Source organism: Spermophilus citellus (genome assembly GCF_964194105.1).
Source record: "Spermophilus citellus genome assembly, chromosome: 15".
In the NCBI taxonomy this organism is placed as follows: Eukaryota; Metazoa; Chordata; class Mammalia; order Rodentia; family Sciuridae; genus Spermophilus; species Spermophilus citellus.
Window position 1 is genome coordinate 20048176 of NC_138195.1, and position 25360 is coordinate 20073535.

The following is a 25360-nucleotide window of genomic DNA, read 5'->3' on the forward strand; positions in this document are numbered from 1 at the left end:
AGTCTAGCTCTGTAGGGGGGTACACAGAGGGCTCAGGATTCCCTTCTACACAGCAATGACCACAAACTGGGGGGTGCAGGTACAGAGTTTCCCTGTGTAACCTGGACCTCCACTGACTATGTACTGGAGCATTCCTGCCAGGCCTGGGACAGCCAGACCTCTGTCCCAGTTTGCCCCAGATTGGTGGCATGGAAGCCTTACGACCCTGGAGGCTGGGGTCCGGGCAGAGAGGACAGCACTAGGAGAGACAAAACAATTTCCTCAACTATTCCCAGAAACTTGACCTTGGTCAGCAGGACCACATTGGGATGGGGTCTTTCAGCTCTTGGCTCTCTGAGCCTGTGGTCACACTCAGGCTTCTTGGGGCCAGAGTGCTTAGGAGGCCCTCATTTCTCTTTATTAAAAGGATATTTTAATAAGAATTTTTGTGATTATATACAAGATTAAAATGATTACATGGCCCAGCTGTACATAAATGTAACTATCTGTAACTGAAATCAACTTTATTTCTCAAGTCCCTCTTTGTATGAGTTCTGAAAAACTTCACCCTGTCACCGAAAGGTTAATCTCTTTGGGAACAAATATTTGGATAAATTGTAGATTCTCCCCTCCCTCCCTCTCCTCTTTTTCCCAAGGAGGTGGGCTTATTCTGACATCTTTCAGGGAAAGAATAACACAGTCACAGTTAACTCCTCTCTAGACTACCTCCCACCTCCTACAGGCCACTCGGCCATACCACAGGGTGGGTGGGGAGCAGGACTCGGGTCTCATGCGTGTCCTTACTTTGCCTCTTGTATGGGTCTCTACCCCGGCCTCCAGGCTTTCTCCTCACTCTACAAGGCCTGGCTTTGGGGAATTTTAAGAACACCCCCCAACCCTTACTCTCACTCCTCCGTGAATCTTGCCTACCAAATAAGCCTTGGCTTGCAGACAGTTGGTTTTGCTATGCGGTTAAGCAATTCTTCAGAATTCATTTTGACCTCTTTTTCCCTGGCTGACCCCCCAGCCACTCAGGACAATCATCTGGAATACTCTCAGGGTTGCCCGAGATGTGGAGATAGGGGATGTGGGTCCAGGGTACTGAAGAGCCACAAGGTTCAACAGCTCCTCACACACCTCTGTACCCAGCCTTTATACCCTGTGTCAACAGAGTCCTCCATCGTCACCATCACCTGATGAGGCTGGCACCCCACCTTACTCCCAAGGGCAGGGCTTCATGTGTCAGAGGGGACATGGACAAGCAATCAGAAAGGGCTTAACAGACCTATGGAAGAAGCCAACCTGTAGTTGGCATGACTAGAGCAGCCAACCAGCATGTCCCCAGAAACTTGGATGAGGCTAGTGAAGGGGCAGATAATAAAAGGAGCCTGTCAGATGCTGTCACACAGGTGTGCAAATGTGTGCACGCATGTCTTTTTTTCCTTTTCAGCATCAGCGATTCCTTCATTTTCAACATGTGCAGCAAAGACAGATCTTCTGACCATTACTCGTGCCAGCGCCACAGCTATTGCGACCTTAGGGAGCTCCGGCAGGCCCGCTTCCTCCTACAGGTATATCAGTGGGGCTCTGACAGCATGAGCAGGCGGGTGGGAGGACCTGGTCATGACAAGTGTGCGCTTAGCACCATTGAACACACACCTCTTTGAGCGTGCTTGGCACCTGTGCACAGCCTGGGGCGGAGGCACCATGGAGGAGGAGGGGAAGGGCCAGGATTCATTACTCACCTTCTCTGCAGGGAACTAGTTAGTTCCAAAGCCTAGCAAAGGAATGGTGTTTATCCCTGATGAACTTAATAAGGGTGCATTTCATTTGCAAATTTAGTTTGGATGTGTGGAGTACTTTAATTCATCATGTGAGCCTCCTGCAGAAGGCTCATTATTATTGTCTGAAACCAAAACTCAGGGAGGCCTTTCACAGGAGTGAAATCTAGAAAGTTCCAGCTGCCCTGCTCACCAGGGTCCAGCCTACTCCTTGGAGTCTAGGCCTCTGTTGTACTTTCTTCTTTACTCAGTGCTGCTTTTGCTCAAAAAGTGTTTGGTTTTCAGTTTGCCTGACTTTCCTGAGCTCTTTTGCAAGAAGGAGATGGTGACTGGAAGGAACAGCCCCACTTGGAAGGTTCTGGGCAATGCAGCTGAGCTGGGCTCTTTGCACCCACTGTGGCTCCTTCTGGCATCTCTCTGAACTTCCTCACTATCATGGAACAGAGAGCCAAGCCTTATTCTTCTTACTTTGTACATATACACTGAGCACATTTGGGCCCACATAGTAGGCACTCAAAGTTATTTTTTATGATTTTATGCCTGCCTTACAGGCTGTATTTGGTAGCATATAGATGGAGTAAGCGAGTTTCTTTTTCTCCAATAAATGATGATTATTTCCAGATGGTCAGTTAGCCTGACGCTAGTGGAAGCCAGAAGCGGAAGGGTGTGTGTGCAATGCCAAGTAGGGCAGGGGTGGTAAGGGGGCAGTTTTGAGAGCAAGGCCACCAATCAATCAGCTAGCCTTGGTTCTGCTAGGAGAAACCTGAGCCTATCACTCAAGGTAGCCGGGGTAAGCTGTAGCCTCTACATATTCTATATCCCTTCCTGTTTTGTGCATTATTTTTTTTCTCTTATTAAAGGAAAAAAAATGCGGGTCTTATATCTACCAGAGAAGGGGGCTTGCAATATCATTATGAATGTCTCCCCTCTGCTCAAGGGCCTTAGTGACCTGGACTTGGAGAATTGACTCCCAGCCAAATTGAAGCAGGGTGTTATTATGATTGGATTCAGGAGCCCATCTCTAAGTCTGAACCTCCATGTCCAGGCCTCACCCCTCTCTGGCCATCCCTCCAGCCAGAATTCTCTCTCTATGACCCCACCTCTCACCTACGAGGTGTATCCCACATATGAATGCACTCTATCCCTTACTCCAAGTTTCTTATTGACATAATTTGGAATAGAAAGGAGGAAGAGTTTGAAGGAGGGAAGAAAAATGAAATAAAATTAAATTATGAGGTTTTATTTAGGCATTAATAACCACATTGCTACATCAGTATAGCCACAGCAAGATGGATTAACAGAATGGACTGAGCAAGGCCCCTGGTGCCTCTTGTGTCTGAAGATGAGCATACAATGCTGCCCAGGTTGAGAGCGGTCCCCACTTAACTAGTGGTGTTTCCAGTGAGGTGACCCTGGTTTAGGAAACCCCAAGCCCATGACCTGGAAATGAAAGTGTCTTGAGAGTGCAGGTGGGCATATTCTCCCTCTGTCTGCTTCTTGCTCATCCCAGGAATGGGGCATTCACTTCCTGCTTTGTCCAAGGGAAGTGGTAGCTGAGGCTAGGCTCCCTGTTCTCCCATTCATTCTGTACAGACCCCCCTCATCCATCAACAAGGTCTTCATAGCCTAAAGGAAAATCAGAAGGTCTAATTAAGGAGTTAAGTTGCTTATGGGGTTGCCTGCCACAGAGGTCCACAGGACCCTCTGCCAGCAACTCCGTTGCCCTGGGGCCTCTCCTTTCCAGGAAATATCAGGTATAGGAAGAAAATATTTCTCTTTTTAGGATATTGCCCTGGAACTCTTTTTTCAAAATGGATATTCCAAGTTCCTTGTCTTCTACAACAGTGATCGGAGTAGGGCCTTCAAAAGGTAAGAGATTAAAAATTCTCCTTCCAAGGAAACTGATCCTGCACCCAGAGTTTGCTCAAGTCTATTTTCAGGAAAAGTATTTCCAATCCACAGCAAGCAGGATTTAGGTTAGAAAAAAAGAAGAGCTTCCTGCCCACTGAACTATTGAATCCTAGGACAAAATATAGACAAAATGTAGAGAAGCTCCTTCCCTAAAGCCTGGGAAGTGAGTTCCATTTTCATGGATTAAAGTGGTTTTAGTACAGTAGTGAATGAGGAGAAGAAAAAATAGAGTAGATATACCCTAGTTCAGAAACTGGTTGTTTAATGGGACTTCCAGAATGTTCTGGATTTGTTTTCTCATTTTCCAACTAAGCTTTTTCTTTGGCCCAATCTTCCTTTTTGATCCCGATTGCCAATTTCAGTCCCTCCAGTTTCAAACTTCAGTGGAAACCACTCCCAGCAACCACCCTTCCAGGGGTGCAAGGAGCATCTTTTCTCTTTAAAAGAGAAGCCTGTCACTTCAGCTCCATCCTCTTTCTCCAACCAGACGAAAACCTAGGAAATGTGAGCCAGTATCTGAACCCGTAATACTCAGTTATTTATTTTTTATTGTTGCTAAAGTTGTAGACAAATAGATGTATAAAGAATCTAGAAAGCACAGGAAGGAAAGTCAGAGCAGGCCATGCTGTGGCTGGGGTAATGGAAGGTGGCTATGTTCTGCTCCACTTTGAGCTGGAACTAAAGAGATGAGACTTGACCCCTCCCCTACTCTGGAAGCCCTTTTCTATACTCAGAAGTTTGCCTTTCTGCCAGTAAGTGGTGCCAGGGCCAGCCAGTGCATCCAGGAAACAGGGCCAGAGTGGAGCAAAATAACTGCAGAGAGGCTGTGCCTGCCAGCCCTGGACATGCCCCTTTGATTCAGGTGACACTTCCGATGAGTTCCTTCCAAGGGCTACTGTTAGGTTGCCTCTTAAAACTGTCTTCAAGGTCCATTTTAGATTACACTGAAAAAGTGGACCAGTGATGCTACACTTGGTTCATTTGCCCCTTATGGCTTCTGGGTATAAAACAAAAAGTTTCTTATAGCTAATCTAGAAGTCTTATGCCTCCATATGTGTTGGTCAGCTTTTCATCACTATAATAAAATACTTGAGAAAGTTGTTATAAAGAGAAAAGGTTTGTTTTGGCTTACGATTTTGGAGGTTTCAGTTTATGATCAATTGGCCTTGTTCCTTTGGGCCTGTGATGAGGCAGCACATGATGGTGGCAGCAGGTGACAAAACTCTTCACCTCATGGTGGGGAAGAAAATGAGAGCAAGAGGAAGGGGCTGGGGTTCCCCAGTCCCCTTTAAGGACATGCCTTCAATGACCTTAAGACCTCCCACTAGGCCCTATCTCTCCAAGTTTCCACCACCTCTCAATAGCACCACCCTGGGAATCAAGCCTTTAACACATTGGCTTTGGGGCAACATTTAAGATCCAAACTATAACACACAGCTCAGTTCAAGAATATAGCCTGGTGTAAATTCCAAAGCTACTCAAGGAGGCTTCAATTAAGATGGCACTGACACACTGGAATGGACAGCAGTGGTTGTCACAATTGGCCATGGAACTATCAAATGCCTGGTCCAGAGGAGATGCCACAAGCACATTGACTTTAGTACCTACTGTTTTAATGTCTTCATTGTTGGTGTTGAAGTTAGAATGAGCTGAGGGGTGCCTCAGGGCACAGTGGGCCTGGTATCCATGACCTCAGGACAGGATGGGACTGGGAGGTGGAGGAGAAAGAATGGGCTAACTTCTGATTTGGAAAATATCTCTGGTGGTGGTGGGAAGGGCTTGGCTCTCCTGATAAAATTGTTCTCTTTTTTTGTTTAGCTTTTGCTCTTTCCAGCCCAGCTTGAAGGGGAAAGGTGTCACAGAGGACCCCCTCAATCTAAGGTAAGTCAGGACTAGAGGCTCTCTGGGCCTGATGCGACCTTACTTTGCTGGTCTATATTCGCCTGGTCCTACTTTAAAAAGTCATGCAAAGAGCATGTCCACCCATTTCTCCTTTATTTTTTTCCTTTCCCATCTCCTTTCATCCTTCATCATCCTGAAATCCTTTCTTCCAATTAAACCACTATGAATATACCTGAAGTTCCACATACTCTGTGGCTTTTTCAGACCCGAATGGGCTCCTGACTATGGTGGTTGGGTAGTTTGCTATAGGCACAGCTGGGGGTTCAGGCCCTCAGGTGCAGATGTGGGAAGCATCCCAAGTCTGTCTTTGCATAATGAGTACTTCTGAATGCTCATAGGCTAAATTCACGTTAAAGAATCCTTATTCAGAAAAATTCAAAATACTCCAAAATCGAAAACTTTTTGAGTACCAATATGATGCTACAAAGTGGAAAATTCCATGTGTGACCTCATGGGACAGGTGGCAGTTAAAAAACAGATGTACTAAAAATCTTGTAAAAATGACCTTCAGGTTGTATGTTAAGGTATATATGAAATAACCATTGAACTTGGCAACTTAAGGGTCATTGATGACTTTCAGCAGACCAATATGAATTTTTTGGTTAGATTTGAGTCCCATCCCCAAGATAACCCAATAGTATATGCAAATATTCCAACATTTAAAAAATGTGGAAACAGAATCATTTGTGGTTCTCCAAGCATTTTGGATGAGAGAACTTGGTCTATACATGATGATATAGTCATCAGATGGTGATTTGTGGGTATGCGATGTGGGGCGTGTTTCCAGGGAATGAAAGCCTTATTGCCCTTACTCAGGACCCCCTTTGTTGGTGCCCAGTTCTCTAGGACGCCAATTCAGAATCGGTAAATATTTTTTTTTTTTATTTCAGTTAGGAATGAGAATAGGAGGAAAAGATGGTTACTGGTTTTCACCAGAATTATGTGAGAATAGGATAGGAAGTATGATCCAGGAGTGGTAATAAGTATGGAATAGACCTCACCAATTCAAAAATTATTTTTTTGATAACTTGTGATATAAAGAATTTGGCACTTAACAGAATAACCAGCAAAAGAGCCAAAAAAAAAAATTCTCCTGTCCTTTTTGAGTCTACCTTCTTGTGAGGAGAATAGATATTAAACAATTTAAATGAATGTACTGTAAAGCATATTAAATAATAAGTATAAGAAACAAAGCAGAGAGAGGTTCACATTGAATTCAAAGTTCTTATTAATAATATTTGAATTAAGACTTGAATTGTAACCCACAAAATATGTTAGATGGAGGGAATGACAATGAAAAGGCCCCGAAGGGAGCCTGGCTGGCTTGGCTGAGGCTGGAGCTGCTCCCTGGTGGGGTGTAGGAAGTTAGAGCAGAGGGGGGAGGAGTAGGAGAGGTGAGTTTGTGCAGTTCTCAGGGGCTCATGGTGTTGGCTTTTACTCTGAATAAATGGGAAGCATTGGAGAGTTCTGAGGATTATTGTGAACTGACTTACATTGAAAAAAGATCATTGTGGCTCCTGTGTCAAGAATAGACCTTTGTAGGTCAAGGGCAAAAGCTGGAGACTGATTAGGGGAACACTGTGATGACTTGGGAGATGGTAACCAAGATGCTGTGAATGGTCAGACTGTGGACATATTTTGAAGATAAAAATTATGAGATTTGATGATAAGCCCAGTGTGGGGTTTATGTGTGTCTTAGAAAGGATTTAAGGACAAGACCAAGAATTTAGCCTTGAGCAGCTAGAAAATGAAATGGGGACAGCCAGGAAGAGCTGCTATGGGGCTGTGTTGGATAGCAGGAGCTCGGCGGCTTTAGATGTGTGTATTTTGAGATGCCTGTTGTGTGTCTAGGTGGGGGCATTGTGTAGACCATGGGATATATGAAGTTGGAGTTTGAGAGAGAGGTCAAGAGATGGAAATGAGATGGTGTTTAAAGCCACGAGAGTAGACCAAGATCAACAGGAGAATGCATGAACATGGAAAAGAAGTCTAGGACTGTACCCTGGGCACACCAGCCTCTAGAGGGGAAGTACATGGGGAGGAGCCAGCAGGAGAGATGGGGAAGGACTAGCCAGATTGGACACACAGATTATAAGGGTGGAAGATGGAAGCCAGGTAGAGTGTTTCAATGTAGGAGTGGTAAAGGGGACAGGCCTGGGTACCCTTCACCTAATCTAACTCCCCACAATGGGTACGTGTTACATAACTATTGTACGATTTCAAAAACCAGGACATTTACACTGGTACATGTATGTTCATAGTTATTTATCATTTTACCACATGTAATGATCATCATAATCAACACATACAATTATTTTATCACCACAAATATATCTCTTGAACCACTACTTTATTGATCATACCCACTCCCTGCCATCCCCAACCATCCTTAATTCCTGGTAACCACTGGTCTTCTTTTCTTCTCTATCATTTTGTCCTTTAGATAATGTTCTATAAATAGAATTATGGAGTATGCAATCTTTGGCCTTTTAGAATTCAAACCAATGCCATTGAGATCCATCTGAGTTGTTGCATGTATAAATATTGTGCTCCTTTTTTATTGCTGAATAGTATTCCATGGTGTATTCCAGACTTTGGTTAACCATTTGTTCATTGGGGGACATTTAATTGTTTCTAGTTTGTAGCTGTTACAAATAAACTTGACTATTTACATTTAATGTAATTATTGGTATGTTGGGACATAAATATCGTTTATTTTCTGATTTTTCCTTATTCTTCATTTCTGTTTTCTGCCTACCTATGCATAATTAAAAGATTTTAATATGCTTATTTCTATATGTAAATATTTTGTATAAATGTTAGTTGCTTGAAGTATTTCAGTATATATATATATATATATATATGTATCTTCTCATAGGCTACTGGTGTCTGATTGTTCCAGTTGAGTGAAAAGTTGAGATTGTAAGCCTTTAAAGTCTTAACATTTTTTTGTCTTTATTTGTTAATAGTATATTAATAATTTTCTTAAATGCTTCTTCTACATTTAAAAAAGTACTTCAAATATTTTCCCAAGTCATTTTCACACCTTCTCACACATTTCCTAAAGGAAGGTAGGCAAAGCAGATATTCATAAGGCAAGTCAGTTGCTTGGGCAGCACCAGAGAGCCTGACTTCCAGAATGTTCCCTGTGTCACTCTTTGTCTTCTCCTAACCCAGGGCTTCTCCTCTTCAGAGTCGCTGATTCCTGTTAGTTGATTACTCTTCCTGTCTTTGTCTTAAGCTAGTCCAGGAAGGTGTGCGCATCCTGGGGAATGGAGACAAAAGAGGCTGAGCAACTTCTCCAGACCACAAGGCAAAACACAGGTCATCCTGAGGTCACATCAGTGTCACCCAGGTCATGGCTAGCTTCCCAAAAGAGCGATGGATAGGGTAAGGATAAGTGAAAAGTCAGTTTTTATTCTACTTGAGGAAAGAGAAATCCCATGGATTTACTATCAAATATTCTTAGATTTTACACCATCTCCAGGAGGTAAAGGTAATGGTGGCATTTTAGAGTATAAAGGAACATTATCATCAAACTTTTCCTTGGCAGAAAAAGAAATAAAATGCAGTCTCCTAGCTAGTCAATATCTCCAGTCTGTGCTTCATTCTACTGCCAGCATTTTCTGTCTAAAATGGTATCTGACCTGAGTACTTTCAGTGGCAAATCAAAGCCCACCGCCCATTCATTGCTCAACTCTGTTGAACTCCAGTGCCCTGAAACGCCTTCTTAGGACCTGGAGATAAGAGCAAAAACATCATGGAACACTAGAGCGAGGGTGTCAGCTTGCATGCCAACCAACCACTGGCAGCAAATCCAGGAGGTGGACCTGACCAAGCACAGTGAGGGTTGTGCTGCCAGGGGCAGAGGAAGGAGCAGAGTGATAAACCCCTGCCCCAGACCTGGATCCTCCTTGGGGGCAGAGGTGGGATCAGTAACTGCAGGGCTTTTCTTGACTACTCTGTTCTGCAGATCTTTTTAAGTACCTAAGAAGGTGATGCTAATTCTCCAAAATACAAAAGTGCCTCAAGAGGAGAGTAATTGAAATGAGCAATATCCAAATAACTAGCTCCCAATCTGCTTAGATCTGTGTCCTCTGTATGAATTCTGTCCCTATTGGGTCAAAGAGGAAGTAACAAAAATGCCAGCCTGTCTCCCTTATGGATATGCCCAGGGCCCAGCATCCTAGTGAGGCCCCTGAACCAAAGGTATCATGCATATCTCAGACATGACTGCCCCCACTCTTAAGAGGGCTTCTAATAAACCATTGCTGACATTCAATGAGAAGTGTAAAGGGCAGTGCTTGATGCTGGCTCTCTAGCATATTACTGGTAGACAAATATATGTGAACTTATTCTTGGCATACATCAAAAATTATATTTTTAAAAAACCTTTCACCCAATATTTCTAGCAATGCATATATACAAATAAATCATCCAAATTATTTAAAAAACATTTTAGTAATCCAGCCTCTCAGCACAAAACCATTTCCATTAACAACAACAAAATTGCAAACAACTTAAATGCCCAAAGTAACCTATAGTTATGCATATCCATAAGAATAACTCTCTTGCAGATGTTTCATATTATGGTTATAAAGACTGCATGACAATGTGGGCTGCAATGCAGGATAGAAATGACAGGAATGCTGTAATTTTAACTCTGCATAAATAGATTCACAGAAAAATAACTAGTAAGGAAGGCTGCCAATATTAGAAATTATTTACACTGTAGAATAGTGGGTACTTTAAGTTATTCTATTTAAAACTAGATTGAGGTTTTGTTACTTTCTAGCAGAAAGTTTTAATAAAGGGAAGAAAGTAAGATTAGAATTTTGAATCTAGATCTGAAATTTTCAAAGTGCAACAAAGTTGAGAGAGCTAAGCATTAAAAAAGGAAATAAAGTAGTAGAAAAAAATGAAGCATACTGTCTGCTGTGATTCACAGTGTGAAAAAGAGATAAGCTAATCACCCTACTCAGATGGAGTCTCCATGCTGAACAATGACCACGACAGCAAACTTGCCACCACTCAGGAAAGTTGTGGGGGAAGAACCTGCCTCAAGGTGTCTTCCTCAGTCCCTTCCTCTTAGTCAGTATGAAGTTATGAGTAAGTGGCACACAGTGAGGGCAGAAGAAGGTTCATAAGTCATTGTAGGGTTGTCTCTATACTATCATTTCTGCCCAAAGATCCTGTGACACCCAAGATGGTATTTCAGCTTTGAGATGCACCAAGCTCTCTGTCCAGGAGAGAACCTGTGTGAGTGAGTTCATATTCTTTGTGCTGCCTGTTTTAGATGCATGACAGCTCTTGCAGTTAGGTATGGTACTATTCCTACTTTACAGATGAGGGAATGCTAAGTAAGGTACTCCAAAAGACTGGCAAGAGAAGCAGAGATGTCATGGACCTATCCAATGAGAAGAATCTGGCTTTTCTCTATGCCAGGCCAACCCTGCATACCTTAAAAGTCTAACCATAGCTTATAGTTATGTATATTTATAATTATCTTGAGGAAGTCTTAAATCATGGTTACAAAGACCATGGTCCTAATATCCTTAATTCCTCAGACTATGATGTTCTTCCCCACCTTCTTTCAGATAGTTTCTCTTCCAGTTTATGCAGGCAAGCCAAGCTTTTCCCAACTGGACAGGGGTCCTGCACCTAGCATGGTGCCTAGTAAGGTATTTATTTGTTTAATGCACCAACCAATAACCCATGCCTGCCTCTGTTCTTTCCTACCTCCCCACAAGGGTATGGAAAAGCACAGGATAAAATAGGTTCACTCATTCACAACCAGTTCAAGGGCCTGCAGGTTTAGTCTAGAAAGCTCCTGGAGCAAATTTTGCAAGTGCAGATAAGAGGAAAGGATAGTACAGCTCTAGATCCAAGATGATACCCACCAATACTTCACAATAAGACCTGTTCCTCTCTCTAGCTTGTCTTTGTCCTTCACCCAAGACTAGTGCCATCTTCTGTCCCACCAACTCATCCTATGGGATTGCTGCCCTTTGAAGCTCAGATTCAAAAAACTCCCATAGAACTTTTGGGTACTGGCTGTGGGTCCTGAAATGCCAGTGAGAATGAGAATAAGAGCATGCTGGCAGCAAGAGCTGCTGCGGCTTCGAGTAGTAGGCAGGAGAATTCTGGGGCACAAGTGAGATGCGTGATGGATGGCCTTTCCCAGAATCACTGTGTCTGTACATGTGGGTATGTGCCTGCAGAGAAGAGGGAAAGGTATGTCACTGGCAAGGAACCAAAAGCCCTTGCATCAGCAAAATCATAAGCAGAGGAGGTAGAGGAAGGTGTTTATGGGCTTGGGAGGAAGAGCTATAGCCGTAATGGGAAGAGCCTTCACTTTCCTGTGGATGCAGCCCACTGCCCCTTCCCTCCCACCTTTTCCTCTCCTGCCTCAGGGTCAGGGTCCCAGGTCACCTCCAGTCTTCATTGGAATCCTTAGCCATGGAGTTGGGTGAGACCAAATTTGGGAAGATGGCTTTTCTGGGTCCTGGCAAAACTATGCTCTTCATTTTGTTCAGATTTTCCCGGGCCAGTTGGCATTTCCGCAGGCAGGGCCCACACAGATCTTTTGCATCCACCAGATACAGGTTCTCCATCCTTTTAATGGAATCTATGAATGAGGTTGACTGCTCAGTGTCTGGAAAAGGGTTTCTCTTTGTGTTAAGCTTTTTCAGCTTGGGGAGCTTGGAGATGTTTGCTGGAATGGTTTTTAGCAGGTTGTCATTGAGCCCCACTTCATGGAGCTCCTTCAGAGCACCCAGTGTGGTGGGCACACTGTCCAGGTGGTTCAAACCCAGATTGACAGTACGGATGTTCTTGAGTTGATTCAGCTCCACAGGCAGTCCGTTGGTGGTCAGCTTGTTGTTGCTGATGTTGAGGTAGAGCAAGGTGGTCATCTGGCCAATGGACTCAGGGAGCTTATCTATGTAGTTGCTGTGCAGGTCCAGCCAACGCAGGTTCTGGAACTTGGAAATAGATTCAGGGATCTTCCTTATCATGTTCCGGCTAAGATCAAGCTCCTCCACATCATTGAGTCGCAGAATGCACTTGGGGAAGGAGGTAAGTCCCATCTTGCTCAGATCGAGGCGTCTTTTCCCATCAAAAGTAATTCTAATACAATTCTTGGCCACATTGAAGGTGATCTTCTTGCCCTTGTTGCTTCTCCCAACCTGGGCCATGTTCTTTTACTAAGAGACTTTATTTGAAGAATATTTTTCTGATTGGATGGTAATCAGTTTGAGGAAGGAGTTACATGAAAATTCTAGAAGATAGACTCTGGTATGAACAAAAAGAAAAATTAGTTACGAGAGGAGATAAGGGTACTGGACTAGCCCCAAATAATGTGCTTTGCTCCATGATGGTCTAAAAGAATACAAACAGATAATTGAGAGGAGTCAGAGCATCAACAGAATTTGGTAAAGACTTTTGGGTGGGTTACTTCTGCTGATGCTCTGATTCCTCTCAATTATCAAGTTGTGTGCAATTTTCAGGCTTCAGTTTTCCTAGATGTTGAAAGGCAGGTGCGTGGTTGACCTAAAGGATGCTGAATGCATCTCTAGCATCCTTATGACTTATGAATGCGTCCATTGTCCTGGGCTTTGACATGTACTCCTGACCCCAGGTGTGTGTGTGTGTGTGTGTGTGTGTGCGCGCGCGCGCGCGTGTGTGCGTGTGAGTATGTATGTGTGTGTGTGTGCACATGCGTGCACATGTGTTTCTTGACTATCTGCCACTTCCTATACCCCATATAAGTTTAGAGTCTTCTTCATATGACTGTCCTAAGAAGGGGTTTCAATCAGATGCAACATAAGCCTGGTTATGAGGAAATCAGGTGGGAGTTAAGAAAGACTTATTTTATCTCTCTTCACCTTTTGGACTCAGAGGAATCAGTCAGGCCTTGACTAATATAACTACAGGGCAACAGGAGCTATATAGAGCCTAGGTTGTCAGGCTTTGCCTATACTATAAGCATGCAGAGGACTGGAGTTTAGCCAGGTGAAGCTATAAGACAATGCTTCCTTTCTCCACCTCCTACCCCTCCCCAGCCTCACAGTAGAATCCCCTGCATGCATAGGTGTTATGATAGTTATGAATGCCACCACACAGAGAAGTAGAATGTAGAGGGGATGGAAGATTCTAGCCTCAGCATTCTTGACTTAGAAATTCAGTTCTGCTGCTAATAATTTTCTTAAATTCTCAATGCCCAAATTTCCTTGTTTTGTGAAAACAACCCCCTCAAAGAGCTCTTAGGGAGGGAAAATTATCTGTACTACTACATAGAACTTTTACCAATGCCTGCCACACAGTAACATCTTAATTTTAGTTATTAAACATAGTGTCTCCAATCCTCAACAACCCAACAAGATCCATGGAAGCATCCCTATCATAAAGCGAGGAACACTGAGACTCAGAAGCGAAAAAGTTCTATAGCAAGGAAGAGGGTGCAAACTCTGTTCTTTGTGTTTCTGCAACCCCTTTCTTCTTCTAGAAATTGATGGCTCTTGTTTGCTGATTCCCTACTTTTGGATCAAGTTTCCCAATAGCATTCAGAAGCATGCTATTGGAAACCAAACATTTGTATTGCCTCTAGCCCCAGGAAGGGTAGATAGGGAGACACGTAACACAGTTTGTTTTCCATCATCCAGACTCTTTTATCAGGAGCCATGTTCATGAGTCTCCAGCAACTGGGACGTGTGACCTATTATCTCACATGTTTCTCATTCAGTAATCTTCAGGGTCCAAAGGGGAAAAAATGACCTTCCTGTGCTTATAATGAATCCCACTATCACCACTCTTAATTGAAGATCAGAGGGTCTCGCCTTACTCAATCCTGTTAGATCATAGCCTCCTGGGTTTGGTGTGTTGATCTCCACAGTAAATCAGTGAAAGGAGTCTCAGTTCTCAGCAGCACTGATATTCTTTTGAGCAAGCCTTGTTAGCTGATTCTATTTTTCAGAAATGGCGGACATACCACACTCAGGCATAATTGGCTGGTCACCAGGCCTGGCACTTTGTTCAGCAGTAAGGAAGTTTCTGTATCATTCAGCTCAGAGAAGCCAGGTAGGTTAAAGCAACTTTAAAAAGACAGCTTTAAAGCTTCCTGTTACAGTGAAGTGAGAGTGTGGGCACCCTGCCCCACCTTGCCCACTGAAAGCATGTAAAGACCTGAGGCAGAACACACAGAGAAGCACACTGAGGACTTAAAGACAAATGGTATTGGGATGATCAAAGACAAAACCCCTAACTCAGAACAATCTGGTAGCATGTTTCCTGAGTCTTACCTCCTGCTCCCATCTGTATCTCTTGGCCTGGATTCAAAGGCAACCCCAAACATCAAGTGAGGGCAGCAAGATTTCTGATTTTCAAGAAGATCTTGTCATTATTGTAATTTTAGTCCAGGGAACAGGAAAGGGGTCTTTTAGGATCAGTCAGAGCAAAGAAAATCTGGTTTTGTTTGTTTGTTTTTTTTATTGCTGTTGTTTGTTTTGTTTTGTGTTTTCATACCTGGGGTTGAACCCAGGGGCACTTAACCACTTAGCCCCATTCCCAGTCCTTTGTATCTTTATTTAGAGATAGGGTCTTGCTAAGTTGCTTAGGCCCTCACTAAGTTGCTGAGGCTGGCTTTGAACTCATGATTATCCTGCCTCAACCTTCGAGCCATTGAGATTACAGGTGTGCGCCACCACACCTGGCTGGTTTTGCCTGTTTGTCTCCCCTTTACTCCTGCCTCAGCCCTAGCCTCACTCAGGCACATGGAAAACTGAAGGAAGAGAACCTGTGTATATGTACAGTACACATAGAAACACACACATTCCCAAAAGAAGAAGAAAAAGAAGTTATGATCCAGAAAAATTTTTGAAGGAAAGTAATCCAAAACTTCCAAAAGTTGGTGAAAGTCATAAAAAGGACAGATGCATGAAACTTAGCAAACTTCAAACACGATAAACTTAAAAAAAAAATCTGCATTCAGACACATAATCAAGTTGATGAAAAAGAAAGAAAGAAATTTGAATCTTGACCGAAAAAAAAATAATAACACATTACATTTAGGGGAAAATGTCCAACACTATAAATGACCAGGCCATGAAGCCATGAAGCCCAGAGGCACCAAAAGATAATTTTTACAGTGCTGATAGGAAACAAACAAACAAACAAACAAAAAACCCTGTCAACCCAGATGGTGAATGAAGGCAAAATAAGGACATCTTCAAATAAATGAAAAACAAAAGGTTCTGTCACTAGCTCAGTTGCTGTTAAAGAAATGCCAATGAAAGGGAGACCACACTGGAGAGAAACTTGGCTCCTTGTATCTTTTGGAGTAGAGGAAGAACAATGGAAATGATAAATAGCTGAGTAAATGTAATAAGCTTTTTTTCCCCTTAAAATCTTTAAAATATATATGGAGTTGAAAGCAAAAATTATAACATGATCTGATAGGGTTGTCAATGTATGTGGATCCAGTATATATGACAACTAAAACATAGTGGGAGCTGTTAATGAGACCTGAACTAGTAAAGTTTTTACATTGCTTTTGAAGTGGTAAAATAGTCATCGTAAACATACTGTGGAAGTTAAGGTGTATATTTTGATCCCCAGAACAAACACTGAAACAGATTTTAAAAGAAATAGTAAAAAACCAAGTATGTAAATGAAAGTAAAACCATTTTTCTTAAAAAATTAAATAATCCAAAAGAATGCAGGAAGCAGGAAACAGAAGGATCAAAAAGAAACAAAACAAAACAAAAAACCATAAAAATGGTAGTCCTGAATCTAGACATACAATGCTTACATTAAATGAAAGTGAACCAAACATACCAATTAAAACACAGTGATGAGATTGGAATGCAAGAGAAAAACAAACAATTATGGGCTATCTATATGAAATTAAAAACTTTATTTTTACCCCATTTCAATCCACTTCCCTTTCCTTCTCCCTCTATTGACCCCTTTCCTCTACTCTGTTGGTCTTATTTCTATTTATTTATATTTAATCAATGCATTATAGTTACATACAAAACTGGAATGCATTGTGGTATGTACATACATGCACCTACTATAATTTGGTCATGTCATTCCTCAGATCGTCCCCTTCCTCTTGGGTTCCCACCCCCTGCTTCTGTTTGTATTTTACTAATTCCCCTTTATTTTAATAAGAGCCTCCCGACTTCATTCCTTTGTTCTTTTTAGCTTCTACATATGGGAGAAAACATTTGACCCTTGACTTTCTAAATCTGGCTTATTTAACTTAGCATGATGTTCTCCAGTTCCGTTCATTTTCCAGCAAATGACATAATTTCATTCTTCTTTATGGCTGAGTAAAATTCTATTTTTTTGTGTTTGTGTGTGTACACCATATTTTCTTTATCCATTCATCTGCTGATGGGTACACCTAGCCAAGCTATTGTGGATGGTACTGTTATGAACATTGGTATGTATCAGAAGTTCACTTTAAACAAAAATGAGTTTAACTGAAAGAAATGGGAAAAGACATGCCAAGAAAACACTAAAGGAGCTGAATCAAATTCATTAATCTCAGACAAAGAATATTCCAGAACAAGAAAATTTAGCTGAAAGGGAGAAAAATATACTAAAATGACATTTTCCAAGAAAACAAAGAAAAATCCTAAATATGTATATACCTAACAACAGAGCTTCAATATAAATTAAGCAAAAGCTAATAATATTAATAGACAAATTTGTAGTTATCGCTGAAGATATCGATGCTTTCTTCTCAATAATCAATACAACAAGTCAAAAATCAGCAAGGAACAATGTGTTCTCAACCTCAGCTCTATTGACTCAGTCTCAAGATTCAGCTCTATTGAAATTGGGCCAGAAAATTCTTGGCTATTGGTAAAGATGAGAGGGAAGACCCTGTGCAGGGTAGGATGCCCAACAGTATAAGGCCAGAAGAGTCTATCCATTAGATGCCAGTAGCTGCCCACTAGTTGTATCAACCAATAATGTCTCTAGATATTGCCCAATGTCCACTGAGGAGCAAAACTGCCCCCAGATTAGAACTACTGATACAGAACAACTGACTATTACCACCAAGCAACTAGATCCAACTGATAATTTGTAAAACACTATGAAACAGCAGCAGAATACACTTTCTTTTCAAGAGTACATGGAATAGTCACAAATATGTTGTATGTTCTGAATCAGGAAACAAGCCTTAACAAATTTCAGTAAGTGGGAATCATATAAAGAATGATCTCTGAAAATAATGGAATTGAATTATAAATCAGTGATAAAATATAACCTGAGCCAGGCACGGTAGCCCATATCTGTAATTCCTGTGGCTTGGGAGGCTGAGACAGGAGGATCATGAGTTCAGAGTCAGCCTCAGCAAGAGTGAGGTGCTAAGCAACTCAGTGAGATCCTGTCTGTAAATAAAATACAAAATAGGGATGGGGATATGGCTCAGTGATCAAGTGCCCCTGGGTTCAATCCCTGTACCCATCTCCCCTAAAAAAGAAATGTAACTGGAAATTTTCAAAATAGCTAACAGACAATGTAAATAACTCATGGGTCAAACAAACCTCAAGGGAAATTAGAAAATATTTCAAACTGAAAAATATGAAAACACAACATAAAAAACTTATGGTAAGTATGCATCCAAATCAGTGAGTAGAGGGAAATTGATAGCTTTAAAAGTTCCTACTAAAATGGAAGAATGATCTCAAGTCAATAATATAAACTTCTACTTGTAAAGACCAGCAAAATAAATGTAAATTGTATGCAAGAAGGACATGATAAGTAGCAGAAATCAGTAAAATTAAAAAAAAGAAAGGTAATAGAAAAAAATAAATGAGGCCAAAAAAGAACCCCATTTCTTTCAAAAGATTAATACAAGGATTAGCTAGACTGAGAATGAAAAAAGAGGGAAGACCCAAGTTACAGATATCCTGAATTCCAAAAGAGGAGTAACTAAAACTCATAGATATTACCAGGATTATAAGGCAATAGTAGGAACAATGCATCCCCAACAATAATCATCAATGAAATAGACCACAAACTAATAAATCTCATTTTTGAAGAACTAGACAACCCAAATAGACCTTTAATGATTAAAGAAATTGAATTAAAAAAAAAAACTTTCAAAACAGAAAAGTCCAGTCCCCAATGGTTCATTGTTAAATTTTACAAACATTTAAGGAAGACTTCTTAGTCAGTTTAGGCTGCTATAATAAAGTACCACAGCCTGGGTTGCTTATAAGCGGTAGAAACATATTTTGCAGTTCTGGAAGCTAGGCAGTCCAAGATCAAAAGGCTGGTAGATATGTCATCTGGTGAGGTCACAATATCTGCTTCATCATTCATTTCTTGCTGTGTGCTTTACATGGTGGAAAGAGGGCAAGTGAATTCTCTGGGATCACTATTATAAGGGCACTAAAGGCTCTACATAGCCTCATGGTGTAATTCCCTACCAACTGCCCCACCTTCTAATACCATCACATCAGGATTGAGGATTCAACATATAATTTTGGGGGGAAAACAAACATTCAGTTCATTTCAAAATAACATCAATTTTACATGATCTTTCAGAAAATAGAAGAGGTAATAATCACCAACTTATTTTCTGAGGCCAGCATTACCCTGGCCTAAAATCACACAAGGAAACACGAAGAAAACTACAAACCAATATCCCTCATGAGCAAAGACACAAAAATTCACACACTATTAGCAAACTGAATCCAGAAAAATATACAAAGAATAATAAATGGCAATCAAGAGAGAGCATAAGATGGACTGAATATTGGGAAATCAGTCAATATGATACACCATATTAACAGATTAAAAAGAAAGAACACATGTTCATATCAATTGATGCAGGAAAAATCGGCAAGTTTCACATGTAATCAAGACAAAAATTCTCCCCAATCCAGTAACAAAAACATTATTCCTTAACCTGACATGGGCAGCTACAAAATGTCAACAACAACAGTAACAAAACCCACTGTGACAAAGTACTGAATGCTTTCCCTTTTAAGTATGGAAACAAGGCAAAAAATATATATTATAATTTTACCTACTTAATGTTATATTGGAAATATAGAGTATAATAACTGAATAAAAATAAATGAAGGGAATACAGACACACACACACACACACACACACACACACACACACACACCACAGAAAAAAATGAAGAATTTCATGGAATTTTAAGAACATTTTCATAATTAATAAGTGAGATTAGCCAGCTTGCAAGAAACAAGAGTAACACATAAAACCCCCATTGTATTTCCATATGCTATCAATTAACAATTAGAAACTAAAATTTTCGAAATAATGATGCACCAAAACTAACATTCTTATATATTTCACAGAGATAACAAAATGTCCAGAATTTCTATGAAGAAAATTATAAAATACTGATGTAAGAAGGCAAAAATTGAAAGAAGTGGAAAAACATACATGTTCACGAATTAGAAAACTCAATACACTTTTGAGTTGCCAGTTCTCCCCTAATAGGCCTAAAGACCCATGTGATTCCAATAAAATTTCAGCAAGATTGTTTATATATGTGAATGAATGAATTCTAAAATTTAGGTTGAAAGGAAAAGAAAGTGGAAATCAAAAACAATTTGGAAAAACAAGAATGAATTGGAGGACTCATGCATCCCAATTTAAAAATTTGCCAGGTAATCACAACATGTGGCACCAGTGGAAGGACAGACACATAGACAAACGGAATAGAAAAGAGAGTCCAGAAATAGATTCACACAGATATAGAAAACATGGCAATTGATTTTTGACAAGAGTTCAAGGAGAAACAAGAAACTTTTCAAAAATTAATCTTAGATCATTAGTTATTTATATGCAAATAAATAAATAAACCTCAACCTAATGAAATTTATTCAGATTAACTCAAATTGGATCATTGATATAAAACTTGTAAAAGAAAATGAAGTATAAAATCTTTATGAACTTGAGTTGGGCAAAGTACACTTCATAAAACATCATAAATTGAACTTGAACAAAATTTAAAACTTTGGGGAAAAAAACTGTTGAGAATGAAAAGATTAACTACAGGCTGGAAGAAAATATTTGCAAATCACTTATCCAACTAAAGACCAGTACCAGAATCTATAAAGAGCTCTCAAATACAACAGTAAGGAAAAATGTTTTTTAAATATGCAAGAGATATAAAGGCACATTTCACCACAGAAGTTATATTGCTGCCAAATAAGCCCACCAAAGGTTGGTCAACATCATTAGCCATTTGAGACATGACAATTAATATCATAATGAGGCACCACTATACAACTATTAGAGTGTCTAAAAGCAAAACAAGCATAACAACCAATATCACAAAGATTTTGAAAGGATGGATAGCAACTAGAGTGCCTGGACATTGCAATGGGAAAGTAAAATGGTATAGTCCCTCAAAAAACAGTTGGGCCAATTCTTATAAAATTAACCTTATACTTAACATATGACCCTTCAGTCCCTCCTTCTAGGTTTTTAGCCTAGAAAAATAAAAATTTATGTTCACACAGAGACCTTTTCACATGTGGTTACAGCTTCTCTATTCATAGTTGCCAGAAAAACAAAACAAAATCAAATGTCCTGTGAATGGATTCTTTATGCCGGTATACTACTGAGCACAGTTCTCCTGATCAAATCATTGTACATCAATGCACATGTTGGAGTGACATACTCCCACAGAAATATGTACAATTACTATGCATTGATTAAAAATTAAGGTATATTAAACAATAAAAAGCAATATTTATAAAAAGGGATAAATCTATTCAGACATGCAACAGCATGGATGTCATAAAAGCCTTTTGCTGCATAGAATAAGCCAATCTCAAAAGTCTACATAATAGATTATTCTATTTATGGGACATTTTGTAAAAGCCATCGCTATAGATGGAGAAAACCGACCCATGTTTGCAGGGACTAGCAGTGGTGGTGGTGGCAGGGAACAGCAGTGAGTTTTCTGGGGTAGTGGAACTACCTGGACCCTGACTATGGTGATAGTTATATGAATCTGTACATATGTTAAAAGCTCAGAGAATTGTACACAAAAGGGACTTTTTTAAAACTAAAAATTGTAAAACTATTTTTGAAAAACTTAGTTATTCAAGTTTTTAAAACTTAAATAGTTTATTTGTTACTTCCTCTGTGGCTACTTGCCCAGCCTGGGTTAGAAGGCAGTGACTCTTTTATGCCCCAGCAGCCCTGTTCTACCCCTTAAGGAGCATCCAGATGTGTAACACCTGGGCACTGCTGTGAGTACAAGGGAGCTGATGTGCATACCACAGGAGATAGCTGTTCACAAGGTGGCATGTCAGAAAAAGTTTCTGCACTTAAGTTAAAAACTTCATTGAAAAAAAATGAATTGAGATTTGGGAAGGCTATGTTCTGATCTTACATTTATCAATGACTTCTTCTCTTGGTAGAGTTGCCATATTTAGCAAATAAAATTAGAAAATCCCCAGTTAACCTTGAGCTTCAGATAAACAACAGAGAGTTTCCAGTATATATGTTCCAAATATTACATAGGCCTATATTTTACTTGGCAACTCTATCCCATGGGCCTAGACAAGAAGTAAACAATTTCCTTTGTCGAGGTTCCTTATTAGTCCCTTGGGATTGATTTAACCAATCTTCATGCTTATTCCTTCTTTCATTCATTTGTTACTCATTGGGATTATTATGTTGAGTGCCTATTGAATATTGAGCCTTGGAAGAACACAGGAAAACAATCAACAGATCAGATCTTTAAGTTCAAATAACTAAAATCTAGATTGTCACTAGTTCTAGGCACCAGATTCCCCTGAGTACTCACAACTTGGGCTGCCATTAGGTTTTCTTCCATTTAAGATAAAATTCAAGCATGGGTTAAAGGGTTTCTGGACTGGGAGAGATGTTTCCAGTAGACGGGAGAATCCAGTCAATTGGGCCCAGTTGAGCCTGCTCCCTCAGCCCAGCCACACCATGAGAAGAAGCCCTCTAGGTTCTGATTAATGATGGCCACAGAGGAATGGATCATTAAGGAGCCTCTTTCCAGTGGGCCCTTTGGCTCTGAGCCTGCCTATTAATCTCCTCAAGGCAAAGTAGTGGGCTGTATAGGCTAGTGGACTTTACCTCCACCCTCGTGAGCTTGGCCCCCAGGCAGCCCCAGAACAGATAGGAGCATAATGAGCTTCTACCCACTCCATGATTCTCAGGAACACTCTATCCTGTCTGGAATCCTTGGTTATGGAGGGCAGGGTGTGTCATATGGCTCCGTCCATTCTGACCCCTGAAGCTGCTGGCACCTCTAGAGGCAGGCCAGTGCCAGGTGCCTCATTTCAGCACTGGCAGGAACTAAGGGACCTCCCATTGTCATTCATCTCCATAAGGCCAGCATCCTGCCCACCCACTGAGTGGGAGAGAAAGTTTTGTTGTAAAACTTTGAACCTTTGAGAAGACCAAAACTGATTAGATGACCTATTCTCATCAATTCATAGAAGTCTTCAGATATTACAGTGGGAACAGTCCACACAAAGGAAGCTAGCAATTACAGAAAGAAAAAGATGGAAATCAATATACAAACAGATGGATGGATAGAGGGAGGGAGGGAGGAATGGATGGATGGATGGATGGAGGGAGAGATGTAGGAATGAATAATAAATTTTGTTACACATGATCAGCTTAGAAGTCCAAATATGTGGGATTCTAAGTATATGGTATCTTTTTGTTCTCTTCAACTGACATTTTTCCTTTGGGAAAAAAAAAGTCCAATTGGTTTTATTTTAACTTCTAATTAATTTTTCTATCTAGTCCTTGTGAATCAAACAGCATGGTAGGACACCCTGTGGATATCAAAATTAAAAACATAATGGCAATCTATATTTTAACACCATCAAAACATTTGCAAGCATTTTCAGTTGAAAGATCCTTATCACAATGATACTTGAATCTGGTGATTCATACCAACATATCTTTGACTACAGTTTTAAGCAAGACTGACTTTGTTTCTATGTATCTGATATATCTAAATATCTTGCTAACATGATCTCATAATAATTATTTCACTCTTTGATATTTGGAGACACAGGATAGACATAATAGAATGGAACCCTCAAAGTCACCACTTTTTCACAGTCAGTATTTGGAATTAACTTCATAAGAAGCTTCATGCTATGTGGATGAGAAATACCTTTTGCTTATGGGCTATCTCTTCAGAGGAAATGATACAAACTTCCCTCAACAATTTATCCATTTAAAAGAACAGAAGCTCCTCAATTTACCACTGAGTCATAACCTGAAAAACCCATCATCAGTTGAAAATATTCTAAGTGAAAGATGCATTTAATGCACCTAATCTATCTGACACCCTTGCCTAGTTGTGCAGCCCCCTGTAGAGGGTAGTTGTCATCCCCTGTGGCTGATTGGGAGTTGCAGCTCTCTATAACTACCAGTGTTGGAGAGAGGATTGTATTGCATTATCACAAGCCTGGGAAAAGAAACACATTCAAATTTCCAAGCGCAGTTTCTACTGAATGTGTCTCACTTTCACACTAACCCAAAGTTGAGAAATTGGAAGCTCAGCTATCTTGAGGACCATCTGTAATTGTGTATGTTCTCTCCCCTGACCCTCACATTTCCTGGGCATGTAACAGGCCAGCTGTGACTCCCCACATGGCTTCAAATCAATCCCCAATGCCCTCTGCCCTTTCCCAGAACAAGTCAGCTCACTCTAAAGAGAGATGGGGCTGTAGATTCATGTAGGAGTCACTGGGAGGAGGAGACCTGGAAATGGATCTGATCTGTGGAGTAAATGCATCTGGAACCTATGGCCAACCTTCTAAAATCAGCACTAATTTTTGACTTAGGTGTAGTTTGTGCTGGGAGAAAGAATTCCCATCTGTCCAACACCCATTCTGGGCCAGGAACTGTGTGATAAGTCCTTGATTTGTGGTGTTACCTGGATTCCATGAAGTGCTTTACTTTTTTCCCACTAACTGGACCCACCTGTGTTAAGTTGACCCCTCCTGTCCTGTGGGCAGGGCAGAGTATTAGAAAGAGGACAGACTAAAGGCATAAGATTACTGTGAGGATCTACTGAACTCTCAGCAAAGTTAATGGAGAGACTATGCGCAGGAGAGAGATGCAGACTGCAGGGGTTGGAGTCTCACAGGCACTCCATGGTTTGAGGATTTTCTCATGTCTATTTTAGCAATATTACCAAGTGCCAAGAGCCACTCACTGTCACTCAGATGTGACAAAGTCAACGCTGCAAACAGGCCACTGGACCCTTCATGCATCCCCAATCTCCAGAGCAATTATCTAATTTGATACCTAATTTGATCACCTATGTGCCATCTTTCACCACACTCTGTCTCCTCTCTCTCTTCTTCCTTCTGTGGAAATGCCTCATCCTGGGGGGCACAATGCTGCTCCCACTGACTTCAAAGACAGGAAGTCATTCTGGAATCCTGGCACTCCCAAGGCTGAAAGCTGTACCCATGCTTCTGCAACAGTACAGTAAGGCCACCCCACTCCCATCCCACAAGAAGGTGTGTTATTGCTAATGGGCTCTCTGATATTGAAACCCAAGGGTTTTGGAATTCCTGGACTCTGAGTGGCCAAGTTCATTCTAACATGGCATGGAATGGCCTGGTGACTGCAGCAGTATTCACAGTCTGGCTGCCTGAAGGGGAATGTGTGCTCTCAGGTGGAAACAGCTGGCCACTTGACAGAGACTGAGGTGAAAGAGATGCAATGCAGGGCCCAAGTCCCTGCATGGGTCAATGATACAGATTTC

At 41.0% G+C, this 25360-nt stretch overlaps 2 protein-coding genes across 3 annotated transcripts in view; one reads left to right on the plus strand and one right to left on the minus strand.

The window, feature by feature from the left end:
* Positions 1-25360, plus strand: part of WDFY4 (WDFY family member 4) — a 250451-nt gene that overhangs the window by 173253 nt on the left and 51838 nt on the right. For both annotated transcript variants that reach the window (XM_081267492.1, XM_081267493.1), the window contains exons 44-46: positions 1430-1550; positions 3544-3629; positions 5490-5552. In XM_081267492.1, coding sequence (XP_081123618.1) covers positions 1430-1550; positions 3544-3629; positions 5490-5552 — 270 coding nt within the window. The remainder of the gene's footprint in view (positions 1-1429; positions 1551-3543; positions 3630-5489; positions 5553-25360) is intronic.
* On the minus strand, positions 6883-13179 carry LRRC18 (leucine rich repeat containing 18). The gene has a single exon (XM_081267494.1). It carries the CDS (start codon positions 12767-12769, stop codon positions 12002-12004), a length of 768 nt encoding a protein of 255 aa, XP_081123620.1. The 5' UTR covers positions 12770-13179; the 3' UTR covers positions 6883-12001.